This window comes from Myripristis murdjan, chromosome 17 (genome assembly GCF_902150065.1).
Source record: "Myripristis murdjan chromosome 17, fMyrMur1.1, whole genome shotgun sequence".
Taxonomy (NCBI): Eukaryota; Metazoa; Chordata; class Actinopteri; order Holocentriformes; family Holocentridae; genus Myripristis; species Myripristis murdjan.
Window position 1 is genome coordinate 22,923,794 of NC_043996.1, and position 21,899 is coordinate 22,945,692.

The 21,899-nt window shown below is 42.0% G+C and overlaps 1 protein-coding gene across 3 annotated transcripts in view; it reads left to right on the plus strand.

The window, feature by feature from the left end:
* greb1l (GREB1 like retinoic acid receptor coactivator) overlaps positions 1–21,899 on the plus strand; it is a 49,593-nt gene that overhangs the window by 18,491 nt on the left and 9,203 nt on the right. For 2 of the 3 annotated variants that reach the window (XM_030075033.1, XM_030075034.1), the window contains exons 2-23: positions 1,668–1,787; positions 5,246–5,393; positions 6,336–6,515; positions 7,035–7,211; positions 7,749–7,925; positions 8,053–8,175; positions 9,957–10,079; positions 11,138–11,275; positions 11,395–11,520; positions 12,214–12,351; positions 12,888–13,073; positions 13,192–13,491; positions 13,600–13,728; positions 14,255–14,389; positions 15,255–15,452; positions 16,303–16,483; positions 17,556–17,745; positions 18,706–18,842; positions 19,076–19,418; positions 19,886–20,001; positions 20,232–20,461; positions 21,235–21,803. In XM_030075033.1, coding sequence (XP_029930893.1) covers positions 5,249–5,393; positions 6,336–6,515; positions 7,035–7,211; positions 7,749–7,925; positions 8,053–8,175; positions 9,957–10,079; positions 11,138–11,275; positions 11,395–11,520; positions 12,214–12,351; positions 12,888–13,073; positions 13,192–13,491; positions 13,600–13,728; positions 14,255–14,389; positions 15,255–15,452; positions 16,303–16,483; positions 17,556–17,745; positions 18,706–18,842; positions 19,076–19,418; positions 19,886–20,001; positions 20,232–20,461; positions 21,235–21,803 — 4,041 coding nt within the window. In that variant the 5' untranslated portion in view covers positions 1,668–1,787; positions 5,246–5,248. The remainder of the gene's footprint in view (positions 1–1,667; positions 1,788–5,245; positions 5,394–6,335; positions 6,516–7,034; positions 7,212–7,748; positions 7,926–8,052; positions 8,176–9,956; positions 10,080–11,137; positions 11,276–11,394; positions 11,521–12,213; positions 12,352–12,887; positions 13,074–13,191; positions 13,492–13,599; positions 13,729–14,254; positions 14,390–15,254; positions 15,453–16,302; positions 16,484–17,555; positions 17,746–18,705; positions 18,843–19,075; positions 19,419–19,885; positions 20,002–20,231; positions 20,462–21,234; positions 21,804–21,899) is intronic. The other variant, XM_030075035.1, reaches the window with a different exon arrangement.

The following is a 21,899-nucleotide window of genomic DNA, read 5'->3' on the forward strand; positions in this document are numbered from 1 at the left end:
TTATCCACCCTTCACCACTAGATAAGATCAAAATATTTCAAGACTGCTCCAAGGATCACCAGGAGAGCCTAATACTGTTGTTGGTTAAGATTCATATTCCTCATATCTCCATGTGGAATATACAGTAGCATGGCGCTGGATTACGACTGTGCAATAATTTAATTCTTTCATTTATTATCCCTCAGTAGAATCATATTGTAAGGATGCGGTCATCTTTGGATATTGTGGCACGTGATTCTCCTGTCTAACATGATGTTACATAATTTGTGATTATATATTGATATTAAAAAACATATTCTTATTGGAGCTAAAACAATAGATTTCACATGATCACTGCTGCGGAAGTTTTCTTATTAACATTTTTTTTTCTCAAAACATAATTGCTGTGATCCAGTCAGTTGCCCAGTAGGTAGGACTGTATAGATTTTCTAAATTGTCAGCTGTGTGGCCCATTGATGTTTTTACTCTTTGGTTTGATTAGCTCTGTCAAGCTGGCTAATCATTCACAAAATAAGTTTCAATTTGGTCAGTAAATGCAAGTTGAACCAACTTGTGGACATTTGCAATTTGAAGGACTTGGACCCCAGACCAGCCTCACAGAATAGCACCACACAGTCAGAAATGATGACCGGGTAGATTGCGACAGTCAATGTTTTGAAGGGAACTTTGCTTCGGTTGTATCAGGCCCTGAGTGGCCAAACAATACTTTGACAAAGGGTCAAAGTAACCAGCGATCCTATTCAGAATGCTGTGACTGCGTGTGTGTGGGGAGTGCAGTCATAAACTAAAACACTCGAGTGTGTTTTATGAAAATATACCCCGGGCCGTGGTATCACATAACCCCCTTTTGACCCCCTGATACTGAATACATATGTCATGGTTTGACACAATCTGTTACAGCACCTTTTTAAAGTTTGAGTGGCTTTCCCTCCAGCCCTAAGTGCACCCATTCATTTTGTGAATGATGTTTTGTGGGCTGTAATGACCTCTAGTCGTCTGAAGCGGACTATCGTTAGCAGAAATGCTTTCCAAAGAAAAGGATGTCAAAAATATCTCTGGGCCTTTTTCTGTGTATTTGTTATGATAGTTCTCTCTCATAGCTCAAAGTCAGTTCCAAGGACCTCTAGTGGCCCTTCAGGAGTTTTTAAGTAGAGTTTAAGAGGTTTAATTAATCAACGATTGTCAACTTAGGAAAAGTGTCCTTTAGGCTAGGCATTGTATTGATACACTGTATTGATATCATTATATGAGACTAGATATTGTCTGGGATTGTAATCTTGTGATATGGTGTAAGTGTGTCTGGTTTTAAAGGCTGCATTACAATACAGGGATGTAATTTTCTGACCTCATTAGACTGTTGTAGCTGTTATGTAATTTTATCCTGCTTAGTCATTATATCCATATTACTAAGGATTATTTATCAGAAATCTCTTGTGTGTAACTATCTTATGAAAGCATCAGTAGTTACTCCTACAATATTGTCACAAGGTATTTGGTCAAAGATATTTAGTATTTGTCCATATCGCCCAGGTCTAGTATTGGTTTGTTCGTTAATTATCATGTGTCTCTTAGCAGGTCTAAGATGTTTCATTTGCAATTTCATTTGTGCTCATTGTGTAATTGGCAGTGACGCTCTGCTAATCAGAAATCTCCTTGCTCCTCCCCAGGTCTAGAGCAGCAGCGGCTCTGAGAGAAATGCATTTGGTGAAAGTTTCCCCCGAGTTGTAGTGACCCAGCATGTAGCAGAAGTGAACAAGTCCCTTCACGCCTGGGAACAATCAGACAAGGTAAGATCCCTCACTGTTAATGCCGCATCTGTGTTTGTGAGACAGCTCAGGCTGGGAATCCAGTAGAAAGTCAGCTCTCGGCCCTGCAGTCATCTGGAATCCACCGGGCAGAAGTTCAGCCTAGCGTGTTTTGACCCGGGGTCACATTCATGCAATCTGTTGGTGCCACCCAGGAGCTGAGGAACGGACTTGATGTGGCCTGATTGATTGGCTGACTAGAGGTGTAGAAAAAAGATATTGCTGGGTATTACATTTTGTAGAATATTGTATTGATTTTCCAGCCTCTTGTATCAGTATGTTTTGCAAATGCACTTTTGAAACATATGCACTTTTTGAATTAAATTTATTGAGTCAGTTTGTCGATTTATATAAAATGTGGTATGTTTCATAAGTCTACCCAGTTGTTATGCAGTAGATGGTATTTTAAGCTCTGTTTATATGTTTTCAGTCAGTTCTGTAGAGCATTGCAGTGTGAGGTTCTTGCCAAAACTGAGTCCTATGACTGACTGCTTGAGAGGCAGTGTGAGAGCCACCATTCACCTAAATGAGCACCCTTTGAACATTAAAGTGTTTCTGCCTTGAGGAGTCCACTTATTATGTTTGACCATCCGTCAAGCAGGATGCAGCCACACTGGCTCACCTGAAGTCACCCCCTGCCTCCAAAACTGACCTTCGCAACCACCTGAGTCACACCTCACAAACATCCGTTAAGCAACCTCTGCCACGCTCTTGCTTTGTTTCAAGGAGTTCAGGTGATGAAAGGTCATGTGCCGTGTTCACCTCTGGCTTGTGTGAGGTTAATGACAAATCTGTCCGTTGAGGCTTGAGGGTCAGCCAGCCAGCCCAAACGGCCTCCGGAGCCTCATTTGACTCAGCAATGGAACAGACAGCCGCTACCCTAAAACACCCTCAGGCAATCTTTTTTTCTTCTCTGTCTCTCCCGCTTTCAGTCTTTTTCTGTTGCGCCACTTCCCTCCATCAGTTAAGCAAGAAATACTGTAGCTCCGTTCTGTTAAGCTGCTTATCTCTTTGACAGCACAGTCAGGCACTGTTAATCTTGTCTTTTGTCTGAGTTGGTCAGATTCCTCCTGCCCCCCCAGGAAGGGACTTATGTAAACACTGGGTCTGGAACCTGTCCAGGCGTGGGCAGAGGGAGACCTGGAAGGAGAAAAGCTGCTCCAACTTGATTCCCACCCTGCCCTTTATTGACAAAATAAAAGGGTTCAGGGTCTCTCAGTGACCAAAGACAATAGGCATCGTTTATCTAGTTCATGTTGATTATTGAAGAAGATAGTCAGTATGTAGGGCAGATGAACAGAGAATAAAAAAGTGTTATGTTGTTTAGACAAAATATTCTATAGTTTTTCTTGGTTACATTTTTGGCAATTCTATAATTGACTATGAAAAAAAAAATGCTAAAGGTATATGCAATTTTTTTGGGGTCATTTTATGCCAAGAGAAGACAGTGTGCTTTAGTACAAGCACAAGCTGTTCTTAAGTTAGTTAGTTTGTCACTAAAGTTCTGAGAACATGCTTATGATTGATTTTTAGGTTTCTTATTTAACTCACTGTAGTCAAAACACGAGATAGATTTGCTTTTATATAAATACTTCAACAGCTGCACAGGCTCTTAAAGGTGGGTGAGGAGTCTGAGCTTTTCCAAAACAGCTGAAGCCTTCAACCTGAGCCTCCACTTGGCTGCTGTAGTGTTGGACCATAACACTAGTCACCACCTGTCGAAAGTAGCCCAAGGACAAACACAGGAGGCATTTCAGGCCAAGATCATGTGTCAGGAAACCAGCCAAATATCAATTTTTTCTTGCTTTCCAGCTTCCCATCCCATAGAGTTGAGTAGTTTTGTTTACTGTCTAATGTGACAAACAGGGATAGTACAATGTTTTTAGGGGAAAAAAATGGATGGATGGGAGTTTACTTTAATGCTGGTTGTATCAGCTATGTAATAACACCATGGCATGGCATAGCTTAGTCCTGGTCAGTTTTGCTCTTTCACACCATTGATAGTGTTCTCTCTCCCCCTTTGACTTTTTTTCTCGCCCCCTCTCTGTCTCACTCTATCTTATTATCTTTCTTTCTCTCATTCTGGTGACCAGGCCACATGCGTAGCCCTGTGTCCAGCTGCCACCTGCCACCAGAGAGCCAGCCAACCCCAGGCCCACACAGCCGACCCCGGCAGATGTCCCAGAGTGGACACTGGGGTTGGAGGGGGCACGGGGGCAGGGCAGGCAGAGTGACAGAGCAGACAGAAGAAGAAAGAGGCAAAAATAGGAAAAGGCCATTGGCCTTGGCCATTATGTTTGGGCTGACATAGAGAAATAGTTTGTGTGCAGGTGCTTGTGTGTGTGTGTGTACTCATGTATGTGAGTGCATATGTGCAAATATTTTTATGGCGATATCGTTAGTAATAACAAAAACAGCAGTGGTAATTACAGTAATATCAATAGTACATAGTCATTTTACTTTATTCCATAGTTTGAAATTCCTTGGTCGCTGCCACACCACAAGTGATCGAATTCAGAGAACACAGAGGAGAACAGAACCAGAGAACATATTGATAGATCAATACCTTTTGTATAAGGGAGCCACAGTTAAATAATTGGTCAGGAACACCTAGGTTGTTGTATCTTCACACATGTATGGAACTGAGTTAAAATCTTGCAGAAGTTAAGGGTTTCCCATAGATAACTACTATAGTACTGATATGTACAATATGTATGTATACAAGGATTATGGAATCACAGAGAGCGTCTACCTCAGGCCACTATGATCCTAAATGTGGCATCTGCCCCCTCTCCCATCCAATCATACACATATTTATTACTCCTCTCCATTTTTAAACCGTTAAATGCATAAATTGAAGGAAATGGCAGGATGACATATGACTGTGATTGTACTTTATATGATTTCATGCCACAAATAAACTTGATTAATTGATTGATCAATACACAAAGTAGTATTTTTGGCAATGTGGATGCACAACACATGATCAATAAGATAATAAGATAATAAGATGCTAAAACTGCCCTCACAGCCAGTGTTGCATAGAAATTGCCCAAAATGTGGCCCTGTGTATTACTGCCTTTGAAGTAATGTTCGAAATGTACACCATATCCGTTATATTAAAGATGTCTCAATAGATAATTTTTAAAATAAACTAATAAATAAAAATAAATTAAAAGCCAGTTGGTCTATATTGGCCTAACATTTGATGTAATGCAGTGGTGCTCATGCCCAAGCCTTATTGCACTTATGTGTGTTTATGTGTGTGATGTGCATATATGTGCATTTATGTGTGTGTGCATATATGAGATAGCTTCTATGTTTGAGTGTTTTTTGTACTTTAAGTCCATTGCACTGTTGTATAAGCTGCTAATCAATGTTGTGAGCAATGCCATGAATGTCTGCCTTTGTTCATGCTTCTCTTCTTTTTGCTCCCACAGATAATGGGGAATTCATACGCCGGGCAGCTGAAGTCTGCGCGATTTGAAGAGGCTCTCCATAACTCTATTGAGGCATCACTGCGCTCCAACAGCGGAGATCCACAGCCCATCTTCACACAGCTCTATCTAGAGCCCGAGCAATATCCTGGTAATGTGGAAAGTAGGCTGCACCTGCAAAGACTCATCACCAAAGTCCTTGTGGGAAAAGACAAAACATAGTCTCTTTTTAAAATGTGATATCTGCAGTGGGCTTGAAGAACAAGAGACAGAGCAGGCAGTAAAGAAATCTGTAAATAATTTACACAGTTATTACTTCACTGACACTTAAGCTGCAGGTTCACGAGTGAATCTTAGGAACACATACTAATGCATTAAATATGTATTAGGTATAATGCTCTGGGGTGTGACAGGCTGGGAGTGTGATGCTTGGGGATTTCTACATGTTGATTTTCAGTTGACCTTCTATGTGCAGAGAAATTCAAATTGTAAATAAGTAATCAACTGTTGGAATGAGGCTACAACACAAATATGGTTGTTCATTATGTCTCAGTATACTATTTCAGTATGCACATTCCAGCGCGAAGGAAAATAGCAACACTGCACTTTTACAGTCTAATCACCATTTGGTCTTTGGTCATGTGGGTTGCCATGAAGTCAGAGAACCATGACTGATTAATGTAACAAAATAAGAAGACGAGTTGGAATAAGAACAATAATAATTGCATAACAAATAAATGTTACCATTTACCCTTAAAAAATAAACAAATCAAACATACTCGTAAAGAGTAAAAACAAGTACACAAAGACGCCGCCACAAAATAAATGATAATAGAGGATAAAACAATATAATAATACAAATAACAGGATGAGTGGCACTGGATATAAGCAGATCTAATGACCAATAAACTTCCTTGTATCCTTGTATGCTTGTATCTGTCCAGCTGTATTCACTAACATTCCCTTGTAAGGTACAATAGTTAAATAATATGCTTCTGTAATACCATCATTTCATCTTTTTTTGTTCTGCTGATCATTTTCAGAGTACAGCTGTCTTTATATTGTGTAAAAAATGATATGATGTGTCTGTCAGAAATGAAGCCGAAGGCAGAACTGGCGCTCCATGGCGGGGAGCCCCCAGGCCATGAACTGCTGAACGGCCACTCTTCCAACGATCTGGAGGAGCTGGAGGAGGACGATGACTCAGACACCAGCAGCCCTCCACTTCCCTACCTACAGGCTCCTGCCCCAGATGGCTGCTGCACATTGGACGGTACACCCACCATATCCAAAAGCTTTCGTTACGACTTTAGGTCTACAGTAGGCGTGGTCCTCTGAAAGCTTACATTGATGTATATTACAGGGATATAATGCAAATATAGTGATGAAAACATAGGCACCAGAATAACCAGTGCCTCAGATTGATTGCAGCATTGATTACATTTCTTTTTTAAAATGTATGAGTTTTCTTTTGTCAGCTGAGTCTTAAGGATCCTTGCTGCACACAGCCTTCAGCATTCTTTTAGCATTGTGCAGCTTTAACACAGTGTATGTGTCAGCATGTTCCCATTACTTTCAGAAAATGCTAGTCACATACAGTGAACACAGTGTATGGTACAGCATTAGCATGGAGTACTGGCGTGAACAATCTACAGGCGGCAGCATTGATGACGGTGTTTATGCTCTGATCATGTAATGAGTAAGCTGACTGCTGGGCCAATCTGCCAAAAAAAATGTATTCCTTTAACAATCATGGCTGTTTCTTCCTCTGACTGAAACTCTCTGTTCTCAGGGTTCTGTCAGGCCGGCAAGGACCTGCGCCTGGTCTCCATAGCAACAGAGCCAATCGAAGTCCCAGCAGGCTTCGAGCTGGTCGGTGCCAAGTCCCCCAGTGTCCCCGAGCATATCCTAGTGTGTGCTGTGGACAGGCGCTTTTTGCCTGATGAGAATGGGAAAAATGCACTTTTAGGTCAGTCTGACCCCATGGTCTGGCATGAAAGTGGAAGAAAGATATCTATCATCATCACAGTGAAATTAATATGTTCTGCTCTTATGTTAGCAATGGCATTCCTCAGTATCCGTTCTTCAGAATGGATTGGATATCCTGTTGTATCTTATTACCCGTCTTCGTTGATTACTTTTGGCTGCTTTCATCGACTGTTTTAGTTATCTTGTGTGGTGTGCATGCAGATTTGTGGAATGAGTTATCCAGTGCTGTTTACCTAAAAGGAACACCATGGTCTGGTTTTTGTGTAATGGACATGGGATGCAGACACAGATGGTCTGTTAGCGTTAGTGATGCTTTATATTTGCATGAAGGCTAAAAAGTGACCAAATGACCAGTCAGGAGTGGTGGGTGTTATTAAAACACATGGTTGTTAAGGTTAGTTTGAGGTTGGAGCCAAACCTCATCCTACAAAATTTATCAGCCATACATTGTACGGTAAGAGTTATGTCATTCTGATTGGAAATTATGCTGATTCGCTTTCTATTTTGTTACTTTCAGGGTTTTCAGGAAACTGTGTGGGCTGTGGGGAAAAGGGTTTCCGATACTTTACTGAGTTTTCAAACCACATCAACCTGAAGCTGTCCACGCAGCCCAAGAAGCAGAAGCACTTAAAATACTACCTGGTGAAGAATTCTCAAGGTGCTCTGTGCAAAGGACCCCTTATCTGCTGGAAAGGTCAGAACAGTTTCCCACCATTATCTTGGAGTCCCGTGTTTTTTTATTTCCTTTGCAAATGTGAAATTCCACTGATTAGCTGTATCATTCATTTCATTTCATTTTCACGTCCCTTGTTGATTCCCAGACTGTAAAGCCCGTCAGTTCTCCAGCAGTGCGTCAACCTCCAAGCCCAGCTCGTCCTCCTCTCTCAGCAGTAAGGAAAATGGAGGCACTAATGGACACAGCTCCTCTCCCTTTTCCCTCTCAGGTGAGACTCACACCAGTCACTTCATTTTTCACCATGATTTCTACACTTGCACACCACTCTACTGCAATGCACATAAATCCAGTTAATGACAAACTGATGTAAATTTATCTACTGTATTTGCTAGAAGAATATAAAACCTGAAAAAAAGCTGTTTGGCTGGAGCAGCAAATTAAAAAAATCAAACAAAGAGCAGGACTCAGTTATTGGCTGGAGATCAAACAACAGCTGAATAGTGTAGTTTGTATGAAAAGGAGTCTAAAGTCATACATCATTGTATCCTACAATCTCATTAAAATATTACAACAGCCCTGAAATTCAAATTTACCTTCATTAACTGTATTTCTATAAGTATTTCAACTGTTTGTGACTCAATATATGACGAAGGCCTTGTTTTGATTTACCTCTGTGGTTACAATACTTTTTGTTTAATTCCATTTTGATGCATTGATGTTTTGATGGTAGGCAACTGCAGTGTTACCCAGCATTAAATCACATTATAGGTAAATTAATTAACAGTGTTTGGTGATGATTTGAGCAAGATGTTCATTTGTTATTATTATTAAAAGCAGTAATAAGAGTATATGACATCTGTTGCATCTGCCAGGAATATTTTCAGTTACTAGCCTAAAAAGGCAATTGCATAAAGTTGAGATGCACAATCCCTATAAAATCCTGCTGAAATAATTATTGGCCCTAAAGGCTAAAGGCTTTTTTTGTTGAGGTAAATAAAACACCCAGCCAGTTTTAGGGTGTGCCCAGTATCATATGAATATTAAACAGATCCTGCAGCTCTTCCGGGAGATGTTGTTCCTCACTGACCTCGCCCTACAAGAGCGTTCCAGTCCCCTCTCTGATTGAAAAAAAAAAAAATGCTCTGAGGCTTATGGTATTGATTTGTTTTGAACCAGGAAGCTTTCAGAGCCTGTCAACAGTGATCTCAGACATTAATGTGTTAGGCAGTTGAGCTGCAGGGCTCATTGTTGGCATAATTCTTGTCTGCTATCTCCTGACTACGACCTTGAGGTGCATCCTGCTCCCAAAGAGGTAGGTCACACGCGCTCAGGGAGAGGAATGGGACACTGGTCCAGTTTATCCAGCGCTGTGTATTCAAAAGGAACATCATGGTCTAGTGCAAAGGACATGGGATGCAGACACAGATGGCCTGTTAGCATTAGTGATTTGTTTTATAGTTGCATGAGGGCTAAAAGTGGCCAAATGACCAGTCAGGAGTGGTGGTACTTGATAAGTATTGCTTGTGCTTTGATTAGTGATGGGACTGTTTATTGAAATATGTTGCAATGCAAAAGTGTAACAATACATATTGTGGAGCAGAAAAATGTATCACAGTTTTTGCTACTTTTTATTCTGTTGTAAATTTAATGACTTGTCCATCCCATTTCAATAAGCTGTCCATCAATGGTATATGATTTGAACTTTGCAATGACAGAACTAATATTTTTGGCTCTGGAATGAACACAATCATATCATGAGGTAGGGTGGCACAATGAATCCTAATTGTGGTTAGCTCGCAATATGGATAAGTGCAATATCCAATTCGCAGTAGCTGCAATTTTTTGATTAGATGTGACAGCATACCATTATAAATGAACTATTGTGGAGCTACAGAGATGCCCTGGCCCACAAATTATACTCTCCAAATCTGAAGATTGTTTGGTGCAGACCTCGTTTTTCTCCTTTTTTTTTTAGTTAAAATTAAAAATGGCACAAAACTGATCCCTTCCACTAAAATCTGAATGTACATCTCTTGTTTCTCCTTCCAGATTCTCCACCCACCAGAACTACACAAGCCTCTTCAGTGTTTTTTGGCAGTCAGGACCTGAGCAGAGATTGCAGTTTCCTCAAACCCCTGGCCTCCACACCAGGGACCAAGACTCTGCCAATAGGTTAAGCTCTTTTTCACTACGCCTGTTGCTCGGCACTGGTTTATCAGTCATCTGCTTTGTCATTACCTTTCCAATTTAGACGACTGGTTATGCACTAGGCTGATTACCACCCCTGTGGTGCTTTTAATTTGGGTATATTGGTAATCTTCACAGATAGATTAAACAAGAATGAAAGGCGGGTGTGATTTGTCATGATCACCTCATTGAAATGTGAGTCACGTTCACATATTCCTGGTTGCATTTAGGCCTTGACACAGGTATTGGTAAGGTTTAAGATACTGATAAGCCCTCGTCTTGATGTCATTGACACTTGTATGGCCTCGCCTGTGTGCTGAGAAGTGTTGCTTAGCTACCGTTTTGTTTACGTGGGCTCGCATAATGCAGATGCAGCTGTGGCTGGCCAAGGAGGCAAGATTAACCTCTGCTACTTCTTTACTAGATGCACACATACAAGCACACGCATAATGCACACATATGTACACAAATGCAAAAACACTTGCATACATGCATACTTGCACATATGCACAGATCAATACTGAAGGAAAGAATCCTGTAATGACTTTTTAAGGCCTTGCTATCCATTAGCCTCTTTACAAGGTTGTGATATTGACAAGCAAGGGCTACACATACCAATCAATGTTCTCGTCTAATGCATACACAGTGAATATGAGATTGGAAAATGCCCCATCGGGTCATTGGCAATAGCCATTCATGTATAGGAAATCAATAACTCAGTGTTAGCACTGACTCATTTTTATTTATTGCACAGTCTCTGAAGACAGAAACTGTTGGAAAAAAACAATGATATACAATATATTTTTGCACTTTTTATTGATCCAGTTGCATTTCATATATATACATTTTTATCTTTTCATGTTATTTCGCATGTCTCTGTTTTTTTTTTTTTTTTTTTTTTTTTTTCTGGCTCATTAAATATTTTTCCAGACTAACATACCAGTCCAGGGTTTCATCTGCTAACAATTTTAGTCTTAACCATTGCTGTTATTTGCACTAATGTATGCATATGTGCATGTGTATGTGTGATTGTATGTTTCCAGTGCCCACAGCTCTGAGGGTGAATGGGCCGGCTAATGGCATGGGTGTCGATGGGCGTTCTCCCTTACTGAGTCCCTCCCAGGTCTCCTTAGGGCCTCAAGGCCAGGGGTATCGCTCCGCTGACTTAGGAGACAGTCCAGGTAAACCATGCTCTTTTCCTAGGCCAACAAGCAACTTAAATATAAATGCACGATATTGGATAAGTGCAATGTGCAACTATTTTGATCACATTTATATATTGTATGTTTTTGCTTTTTAGTGTCCTCTGCCATGAACTCCGGTCCTCCAAAAAAGCGACATCGGAGTTGGCACCCCAGCTCAATGGTGCCTGTTCCACCAACAGCCGTCCCCGTGCCAGCCATCCGGCCAATAGTTTGTTCTCCAGGTTAGTTCCTAAACCTAGGCTGAACTCTGCCGCTCTCATGTGCCTTCTCAGTCATCAGGATGGCTCTAGGCTATATAAGCTGTAATGTATTCTGCCTGAGTGTTGAAAATTGACCTTTCTTGTCCCATACCTCCTTTTAGCCGCATTTAGTGCATGAATTTGTGTTTCTCCATATTGCATGAAAATGTGTGCATTTGTTTGTGCTTCTGTGCTTGGGAGCACAGGCTGCAATGATGGCTGCAGTTGGTGCTCTAAGCCCCCTCCTTCTTGTGCTGAGATGAGGATGCCAGATCTCTGACATTTTCTGTTGTTAGGGATGATTCACCCTGCATCCCCATGGAGATAGGGCAGAGAAATATAGAGAAATACTTATTAAACAAGTATTAAAATATTATAAATGATATAAATATGATTGTAATTTAAATCCTATTATATTATACAACTTTGAAATTGAAGAAACCGCTACAGCCAGCTGTTATGCACAAACATCAGCACTCAAATGTGCATGAGTGTGCTCTTGAGTGTGTGTAGATTCCGTTCTTCCCTAAGACTAAATCCCATATAAGAAAACACTGGTGAATGTCAGAATCTGAATCTGAATCTGAAACCACAGTGTTTGCTTTGAGTTCGAAGCTGCTGTGTAACTGCAGATGTCTCCTGGTATCGCCAAGTCATGTCTTTATTTGTGTCCAGGCTCTGTGCTGGCCATGTCAGCTCCTCAGCCACCGGTTGCAGGCGTCGTCCAGCCCCAGCCAATCACTGCTGGAGAGACAGTCATCATCCCTGACAACCTGCTCAACACCTCAGGAGTTCGTCCTGTCATCCTCATAGGTACTAGCGTTTTTCCAGCTTCTTCTGCCTGATTACTGTTAGCTGACTCTGTAAATGGAGAATCATCCGGCTGGACTCCAAACACCAGTCCACAATGACAAAGAATCAGAATTAAGACTACCTTATACCACCAAGTATGAAAATTGAACCAGAATTATATTTGATGGCATTTGTGCAGAGAGCAAGATTCAACTTAGAGTGTAAATAGACAGTGCTGTAGTGATACATGAAATGGCTTGCAAATTCTGACTTCTAGTCGGTGACAATTACCAAGAAGCACAAATTTATATTTTTAGGGAAGTTCTAACCCCTGCCCCCAAATTGAGGTCCTGGTCATCACATAACTTACATTTGTTTGCTTTGTTACCTTGGGTGTATTTATGTCAGCCACAAAGGTGACTGAAGTGAGTTTATGTGGGTTTACCCCATACACTATGCTTGCATATGATATCAGCGTTATGAAAATTTATTGCAGTGTGTAACATAAACGTATTAAATGTGCCAGTTTTTTTTACTGTGTCTTTTTTTCTTTGCAGGGCATGGCGCTTTACCCTATTTCTACGGGAATGTGGGGGATATAGTGGTGAGCCCCCTGCTGGTCAGCTGTTATAAGAGCAGCCAGCTGACGGAGAAAACTCTAGAGAACTTGGGCCTCAGCAGCAGCCAGCTGCTCAGCGTGGAGACAATGATCCTCCTCACCTTACAGTATCTTGCACGCTTAGGTAAAGTGCAAGTACACGTTCACACAATTTCCCCTCAGAGCCACCAAGTGAATTGCCGCAGTGGCAAATCCAGTTTAGAGATGTGTCATGTGCTAATCTTTGATGTTGTCTCCTGCAGGCTCAGACCAGATTCCTCTGAGGGAGGAGTTTGAGCAGATTGTGTTAAAAGCCATGCTGTGCTGTCCTGGGGGTCCTGCCATCTCCCCGTCCCAGTTGCCCTGGCTGGCTCGGCTGGAAGCCAGCGTCTCTGGGGGCAGCGTCCAGGTCCTGGTGACCCATAACTCTTTGGGAGAGGGCATTTGTGAGTCACTGCGTTCACTTAGTGAGGGTCCACCTCACCAGCAGTGCCTGCCCACCTACGTGGTCATCATCTGTACCTCCAAAATGAGTGGCAATGAGTTCTGTGTGCTCGTGCTGGGTGAGTGCTGCATATAGCATGACCATGGCCATAGCTGTTAGCATGTCCAAGTTGTGTAAGATGTGTGCATTGAAGATGCAATAATCTAATCCAATGTGTTGGATACAGGAAAGTACCAAGCTCGGGCGTTAGCCGAAGGCATGCTGACAACCAATGAGTTCCTGAAGGAGATCAGCTACGAGCTCATCACAGGGAAAGTCAGTGTTTTGGCATCTCACTTCAAAACAACGTCATTAGGTGAGTGCTGGGTCCATAAAATCACGACCTGAGAGGGAAGCTCTGAACGGTCATTTCAATTTTATGTCCTCGTCCTTCTATTTAAGGAAGGTAATTGAAGAGTCATACTCAAAACCACGCATTCATCTGAGAGAAAAGAAATATTACCTGATCATTTGTTATCTCCAGATAGTCAATGAAAGTCTATCATGTTGTCAACCAAGAATTTAAGTTACCCTCTGCCCTTTAGAAAGGATCAATTTGTTTTCATTTTGTGATTTTAATCATTTTATAAGAGTTTGTCATGTTATTCATTCATTCTTTGTGCATTTCCTTGTGGAACAATTTGTGCTGCCAAAAAAACAAAAAACAAAAAATATATCGATATGTATAGTGAATCATGCAACTGTGTAATGAATAAGCCATGCCACTGCTGTGTTTCGAATTTTGATTTTATTTTGTAGACTAAAAACATGCTGTGCGAGTTCTTTATAGTGAAGGCGCATGAGAGATAATGTGTGTGGATGTGGTGACCTGCTGTTTGTAGGGGACAACCTAGACAAGCAGCTGGTGCGCTACCAGCGTCGGCGGAAGGGTCAGGTCATCCAGCCCTACCAGAGCGATGTCACCGAGCACATCCACTCCCAGGAGGCTGCCAGCAACGCACCACCATCAGAGACAGGTTAGACTGCCCTCCACCCTACGCTGAACTGGGAGCTGAGCTGCTGCGGGCTGTGAAGTGAAAAAGAAGTGCCTTTCAAAAATAAATGACCCTAGCCAAAGTTCATAAAAAATTAATCAAACAGGAACTGGGCATGCAATTAAAACTTGCTCCTTTGCACAATTTATCAAGTTTGCAAATCAACGTGAAGGACAAGATAAGTCATCACAAGAGAGCATTTTGAAGCATACCAGGCCTGTACACATATACAGTTACACATCTTGACATTAACATTTAAGTAATGTCTGGCTAATCATCATGACAGGAAAAATCTGCATTTTCAAGTATAGATGTTAAACCTCAATGCAACAGGTATCCAATCCAGAGGCTATTTGATACAGCACCATTGTTTTGATTGGCTCATTATCAGAGACGGTCTATTCCACACCCTAGTGGTCAGCTGGGAAAATGTGTGAGGTAAAAAAACATACCTGTGACTGTACATAACCAAAGCATAAAAATGTCACAGTTTCTACATGTTACTGCTCTGTATGGAAAATCACCTACCCATACTTGGTTGGCTTTTGGACCTTGGCATATCATTTTGGATCCTGGCCATAGTCTTACCTCATTCAGACCAATCTCAGTCTCTTATCAAAGAAAAGTCATAGGTTTACTCATATTTGTTGACATTAGATAACATTCTTCTCTAGAGAAACCCATTCATTTTGACAATGAATAGTATTCTTATTGGTGGCATTGTTCTCTAGTGTTTGGTTAGAATGGTTAGAACGCAGGTAGATTAATTGCAGACATGCCAGTGTTTTCCATTACATTGACCACTACACTGATGTTGATTTCCCATTTTTACATCCTCCTGTGACAGATCTGCTGAGTGAGGTCTTCCAGATCTATCCGCCCCAGCTGAGTGTGGCAAGGAGCCTCCTCTCCCAGGTCTGCTCCATCGCTGACTCCGGGAGCCAGAGCCTCGACTTGGGACGCTTCTGCAAAGTGGACTTCCTGGTTTTGGTCCCGCCCTCCCATGTTCTGGTGCACCAAACTGCACAGCGCATCCGACAATCAGGTCTATATTTTTGAATACTTTATTCATAGGAAATTTATTGACCATAAAGAGGATACGAAAAGAAAATAATAAAATAAGAAATGAACATAGAAAAAGAAAAAAATACACACATCCACTATATGTTTAACTTGATTCTTCCACACCTTGCAATAAAGATAATAAAAGCATTAGGAGAGAAAAAAAAGGCCTCATCCCTTTAATATGTTGTTACATTACAAGCAATACTATATACAATTAAAAATGTATATAACTCTTCAAAGTTCTCCTTAAAACCAAAAATTTCTGACCCGCATTTACTCAAATGGACAAAGCCAGAAGTTGTAGCCTCAGCACATTTAGCCTTATGTAGCCTTTGCCATCAGTGTGTGAATGTGTGTGTGAATGGGTGAATGAGTGCCTTTGAGTGGCCGGCAGACTAGAAAAGCGCTATAGAAAATGCAGTCCATATGCCATTTATGCTTTGAAGGCACTCCATCTATCGCCTGTGATTTGAGCGCCAAGGTCCTCTTCCCATAGATTCTTAGTGTGATCTGTAGTAACCTTGGACGTGTGCATGTCCAATTTGCAAAAAAAAAAAAAAAAGGCCAGTGAAATGGGAAAAAATGTGCAATATTTCTTGTAGCACAAAATGGCTGTAATATATTGATGATATTTTATAGCCATTTAGGCGATGATAGGGTTGTTGACTGATACCAGTGACTCAACAGTTACAGGTGCTGAGGGTTCTGGCTCTCAAAATGAAACTGCAGTTGAGTTACTACAGTATCTCATATATTTGAAGGCAAGATGATTGTGTCTAAATTTGGAGCCTCATCCACATGTCATTTACTGTTCTTTATTTGGTGCTCAGGAGTGCTTGTTGACCTGGGGATAGAGGACGCCTCCTCAGCCTATCAGAAATCAGAGAAGTATGTGGTGCGTCTGGACGGCGATGTACACGTCAAGATGGAGGCCTTCATGAGGAAAGTCAAACAGAACCCCTACACCCTGTTCGTCCTCATCCACGACAACTCACACGTCGACCTCACGAGGTGAGACGCCTGTAGTTGCACTGAGAGTCTCATTTAAACATCGCCAAAGCCGACATAGGTTTGTGTGGCTGACCGTTTTGGCCAGAAATGCCCTTTTTACATCCTGAGAAAATAGTAGTAGTGGCGAACAGGTGCTAAATATTTCCAGTGTATACCAAGAAATGATATAGCAAAACAGATCAGATATTTCATTTCATTTCATTTCATATTTATGGACTATGTACTGTCAGATTATGCATTTTTATTAGTATAACAAAGGGTACAGTGGGTATTTAACTGGATAAATCCCCTGCTGCCCTGCTAATTATCCAGTTCTTCTTCTATTTATCCCAAACACACTGCTATTGCTGGTAAAACACATCACTTCCTCTGTGACAGGGGATTTATCCAGTGAAATACCCACTGTACTCTTTGTTATACTAATAAAAATGTATAATCTGATAGTACATTGTCCATACATATCTGAAATAGTGTGTATGGACAAGATGCTTCTAAAGGTTTTTACTTGAACACAAAAATACCATCTATGTATACATTGTAATTGTATAATGTCAATAAACATGATTTCAGATATTATTAAATGAACTATGAGATTATTCATTTTATGTCATGTAAATACACCAAATGTATGGACAACATTTTTCGTTTTATGTTTAGGGAACATAGAGGATCTTGTGACCATAGGGTGCTGCCCTGCTAACTATCCAGTTCTTCTTCTATTTATCCCAAACACACTGCTATTGCTGGTAAAACACATCACTTCCTCTGTGACAGGGGATTTTTCCAGTGAAATACCCACTGTACCCAACACCTGCTGTTCAGAGCAACAAGTGCCAAGTCCATGAATTGGGCATAAACTGTGTTATATCACACAGTCATAGTAGTAAAAGTAGTGTTTATTTACTTATTGAAATGACTCTGATTGTGATGTTGGACTGTTGCGTTCTTTGTGAATTGGGGACAGTGTGCTTCCACCATGTCATTTACAGCCATGCTGTGTCCCAGTTGTGTGTCTCAGTCACACCATTCAAACACTTTATTCCCCTGTCCCTCTGCCCCGCTCCCTCTCCAGTGCTCTGTCGGGCTCTGTGTGCCACGGCGAGCTGCAGGGCCTGGCTGACCGGGTGGTGAACTGCCAGGAAGTCCTCGACGCCATGAACCTGCTGGTCCTGCAGGTCAGCTGCTTCCCTTTCACCCTGCAGACGCGCCAGTCCCGCATTAGCATCCACAATGAAGTTCACTGGCCCTCCAACGACAGCCTGGTGAGTTCTCGACAAAAGAAGGGTGTTTAGAGTCTGGGGGTGTAACAGAAGCCAGCAAGCCATCTAATGATGGGGCTAAATTTAACGTGTTAAGTATTATTTTTTGTGTGATTTTGAAAATTTAACTATATGTTTGTGTGGAAACAGAATCTTTGGAAATTCATGGAGGGATGTTTTTATGTGAGATTTGTCAGCTCTAAAATGTAGTATTGTTGTATTCAGTAACTTGCAGAGCCCACTGGGTAAAAGTTGTGGGTTAGCTGCTCCACCTGCTGGAATGAATCCATAATTACATAAATGGGAAATGGAGGGAACCAGACCTCATTGTTTGATAGGATTTTTATGAAATACATTGAGGAGTCACTGCACTTATGACACATTTCAACACTTTCAGTCTTTGGAGCGTGTGATTTTTTCAAAAGATGCTTTCCATGATTTTAATTCCTTAGATGTTTGAGATGTTGGAATTGTGTTTAAATTAAAAAAAAAAAAAACAGAATATATTTAAAACTAATTACTAACTTGAAGACTTTATTCCTTCATATTGGTGCAACTGAAAATGCGGTCTTTTTTATTCTTGTTATTTTACTGCACTACATTTGACAATATATAAAATGTATGTTGTTGTTCAATGTATGTAACATTGTTACTGACATTAAAATTGAGGTTAAGATGAATTTCAGTTACCCCCAAGAGGAAACTGGATTGCTGCCATGGCAGAGAGAATGCAATACATAAAAAACATGGAAGATTAAAGATGCTGTATCTGTGCCTCTTCTCGGCTGTTAATAGAAGTAAAAAAAAAAATTCCAGCCTTTGCAAATGTATAATTTTCTAGTTCAAGAGCATGTAGGTTCAATGGGCATTATTAACTATTCATATCATCAGAATTACAAATGGAAGTAACGTGCCTGTGGAAAAGTCTGTCTGACAAGTCCATGGTGTTTAACTGTCTTCCAGCAGGGGGAGCAGTCTCCTGAGGATTTGGTGTACTTTGGCCTGAGGGACTACAGCAGCTCCCTGCAGTGGGGTGTGGCCAGCCCCATCCTGCGCTGTGATGATGCTTTTGAGAAGATGGTCCACACCCTGCTGGAAAGGTCAGTGTGCAAAGGTCACTGAAAAAAGGCAGAGAGCTAGTTGTCATGCAAGGTCATGGCTTTCAAACCCTTTTCTCTGTTTGCATTCCGGTAGAGGTTTCAAACCTGTTAAGAAACACGCCTGCCTTTTGCACTGCAGGACAAACATTTTCTTAAGTTGAATGAGTGCAAAATTATATAACATTTGAAATCTCAAAACACACCTTGACTAACCTCTCCTGCTTATATGCCAGGCATCCCCACCTTCACAGCATGGTGATCCGCAGCTACCTACTGATCCAGCAATACACTGAGGCCATGATGGCGCTGACCTCCTCCCCTTCTCTGAGAGACCACATAACCCCAGAAACCCTGGCCATGGTGGAGGATCTGATCAGTGCCCCGGCTCGGGAGGGGTCCCAGGGCCGGGGCCACATGCTGCTGGTCCGGGTCCCCTCGCTGCAGTTGGCCATGCTCGCCCGGGAGCGTTTGGAGGATGTCAGGGACAAGCTGGGACTCCAGTTGTGCTTTGCTGTGCTGCTTGGAAGCCCTGCATCTGAACTCACCCTACCCAGAAACTTCACCAGTCTCCTGAGGGTGAGCAGCTGAAAGCCTAAAATTATTTGAATCCAGAAAGTCAAATAGGATAAAATACAGGACACCAATTAATCAGTTTTCCCCCAGAAACTTATTCTTCACAGGGTGGAAAATTTAAATCATTTATTGGCCTAAATGATTAATTTAAATAATTTAGACCATTAAAGCTCTAAATTGAAACCCAGACACATGTTCATTGGTCAGGAAATTCCAGGATACTGCCTTTACCTGAATCATCACTGAACAATTAAATTAACACAATAAATTGACAATGAAGAATATTATCAACTTTTTATGTAACTGTGGTCAGGGAGAAACTCCATGCAGTGGACCACATGCCTGGATATTATCTAATATTTAGCAAAAGGCTAATGCTAGTCCAATAGATACTATATATACTAATCAAATAACATAGATGATACATTCTTGTACTGACTGTGTTTTGTTGTTGCATTTTTTTGTTGCAGTCGTGGCGAGGCTGTGAGAGTGAAGACTGGGTACCGCACACCTACGAGGATCTGGAAGGGCTGCCTTGCATCGTCATTCTTACCGGGAAAGACCCTCTTGGAGAGACTTTCCCAAGGTGCTGTATTCTCATATTTTACATGGCAATTCACAGACACTAATCAAAAATGATTATCTCATACCTTGATATATAAGTGAGCACACGTTATGTTTTGTCCTGCACCAAGTATGCAAATCCTGTACTATAAAGCACTTTAAATGTATTGCACCATTGTACACAGTGAAGTTAATCATTTCAGATTGAGGTTTAGGGAGTTGCAGCTCAGTGACGATCTTGCCATTCTTTAGGTCTCTGAAATACAGTGACCTGCGCCTAATCGACTCCAGCTACCTGACGCGCACAGCCCTGGAGCAGGAGGTGGGTCTGGCCTGCACCTACGTGTCAATGGGCGTCGTCCAGGAGCCCAAGACGAACATGGCCCCGCGGGAAACCGAGGGAGAGAAGGCCACCAGCTGCAACGATGGAGATGAGCTAGAAAGACCGCAGAGCAACGGCAGCGTTGCTACCAGAACCTCTGGTGAGCTCCAGTCCTCTCTGAGACACAGCTTCATGGGCTTACCTATGCTGTGTCACATTAAATTGCATTTTGACATGAAATAGCACGATAAACATATGCGATATTAATTAAGGCTCCATTCCACTGAAATGTACCAGAGCCTTTCCACAATAGCAGGGCCCTGACTCTGTTAGACCGAAATGGAACAGAACCATAATTAATGGCAGTGGTTACACCTGTGTTTACTCTGCTGCTCAATTCAATACCAGCATATCAGTGCGGCAAGAATTTGGAGACATTAGTAAAAGCACTGCAAACAGTTGACTGATGGAAACAAGGTGGGTGGCTTCTTGCAGTGTTGACTTCACTGTACATTACGTGACACCACTTTACCGCATAAAACAGGAAGTGACACGCAACTCTTTCAACTTTGCATGAGTGCACCTTGTTGTAATGTGTATCGGCTGTTGACAAGGGCCATAGTTGACTCTTGAAGTGGCAACGCCCTCTGTAACAAGCAGCAAATAGATCAGAAATGTCTTCCTTAGAGAGATTATTCCTGACAATACAACTGTCATGATTGAATCTCAACGCAAAAGTGGTCTCATTTCTTTAAAGTAATTATAGTACCACAATTTATTTGGCGATGCTCTGTTTAAGAATACTACACACATAACATCTTTCATTTGTCTCTTGCAAACTACATGTGTATTAATCTTGGTGCTTGAATTAATGTCAAGCAGGCAGCAGGTTCTTAACATCTAACGTCTCACTCTCTTCGCCTCTCCGCTCAGGCTCTTTGGCAGAGAACGGTGTCAGTTCATCAGACGTTGCCGAATGTTCCCAGAGGCCCTCCACTTCCTCAAGTCCACCTGAAGGTGCCCTCACCAGAGAACAGAGCACAGTAACGCAAGGGTTCAAACAGGAGTGTGATCTATTGACAAGCCAGCTCTCCTCCAACGCTTCTAAAGGCTCCAAGGCCCCTCCATCCCTTTGCTCCATGTCCTCCTCCTCCTCCTCCTTCTCCCCATCCTCCTCCTCCACCCAGAGGCCTAGCCAGTCCACGCAGTTTGGCCGAGACGCTAAACACAGTCGAGTGTCGCCGCGGACGGTCATCATGTCGCGAGCGGCGTACAACCTGCTGGCTGGGGAGTCGGGTAGTCAGTTGAGCTCCTTCTCCCTGCTGCCTCATGCCGATGTGGCCTGGAGCAGCCCGCTGAGGCCCCTAATCACCCACAACCTGCAGGGGGCAGAGCAGAGCATGTTCTACCGCCAGTGGACCGTCGCCAGGCAGCACCATGCGGATTATGAAGCCCCACCTGTGCCGCATCTACGCCGCCTGCTGCTCAGTGGACCGCCACAGGTAACAGATATTTTCCGTTGTCCTAAAGTGTTTCAAGTGGATGACTGTGTCGAGTGTCTCCTTATGGATGAATCTTGAAGGCAATGTCAAACAATA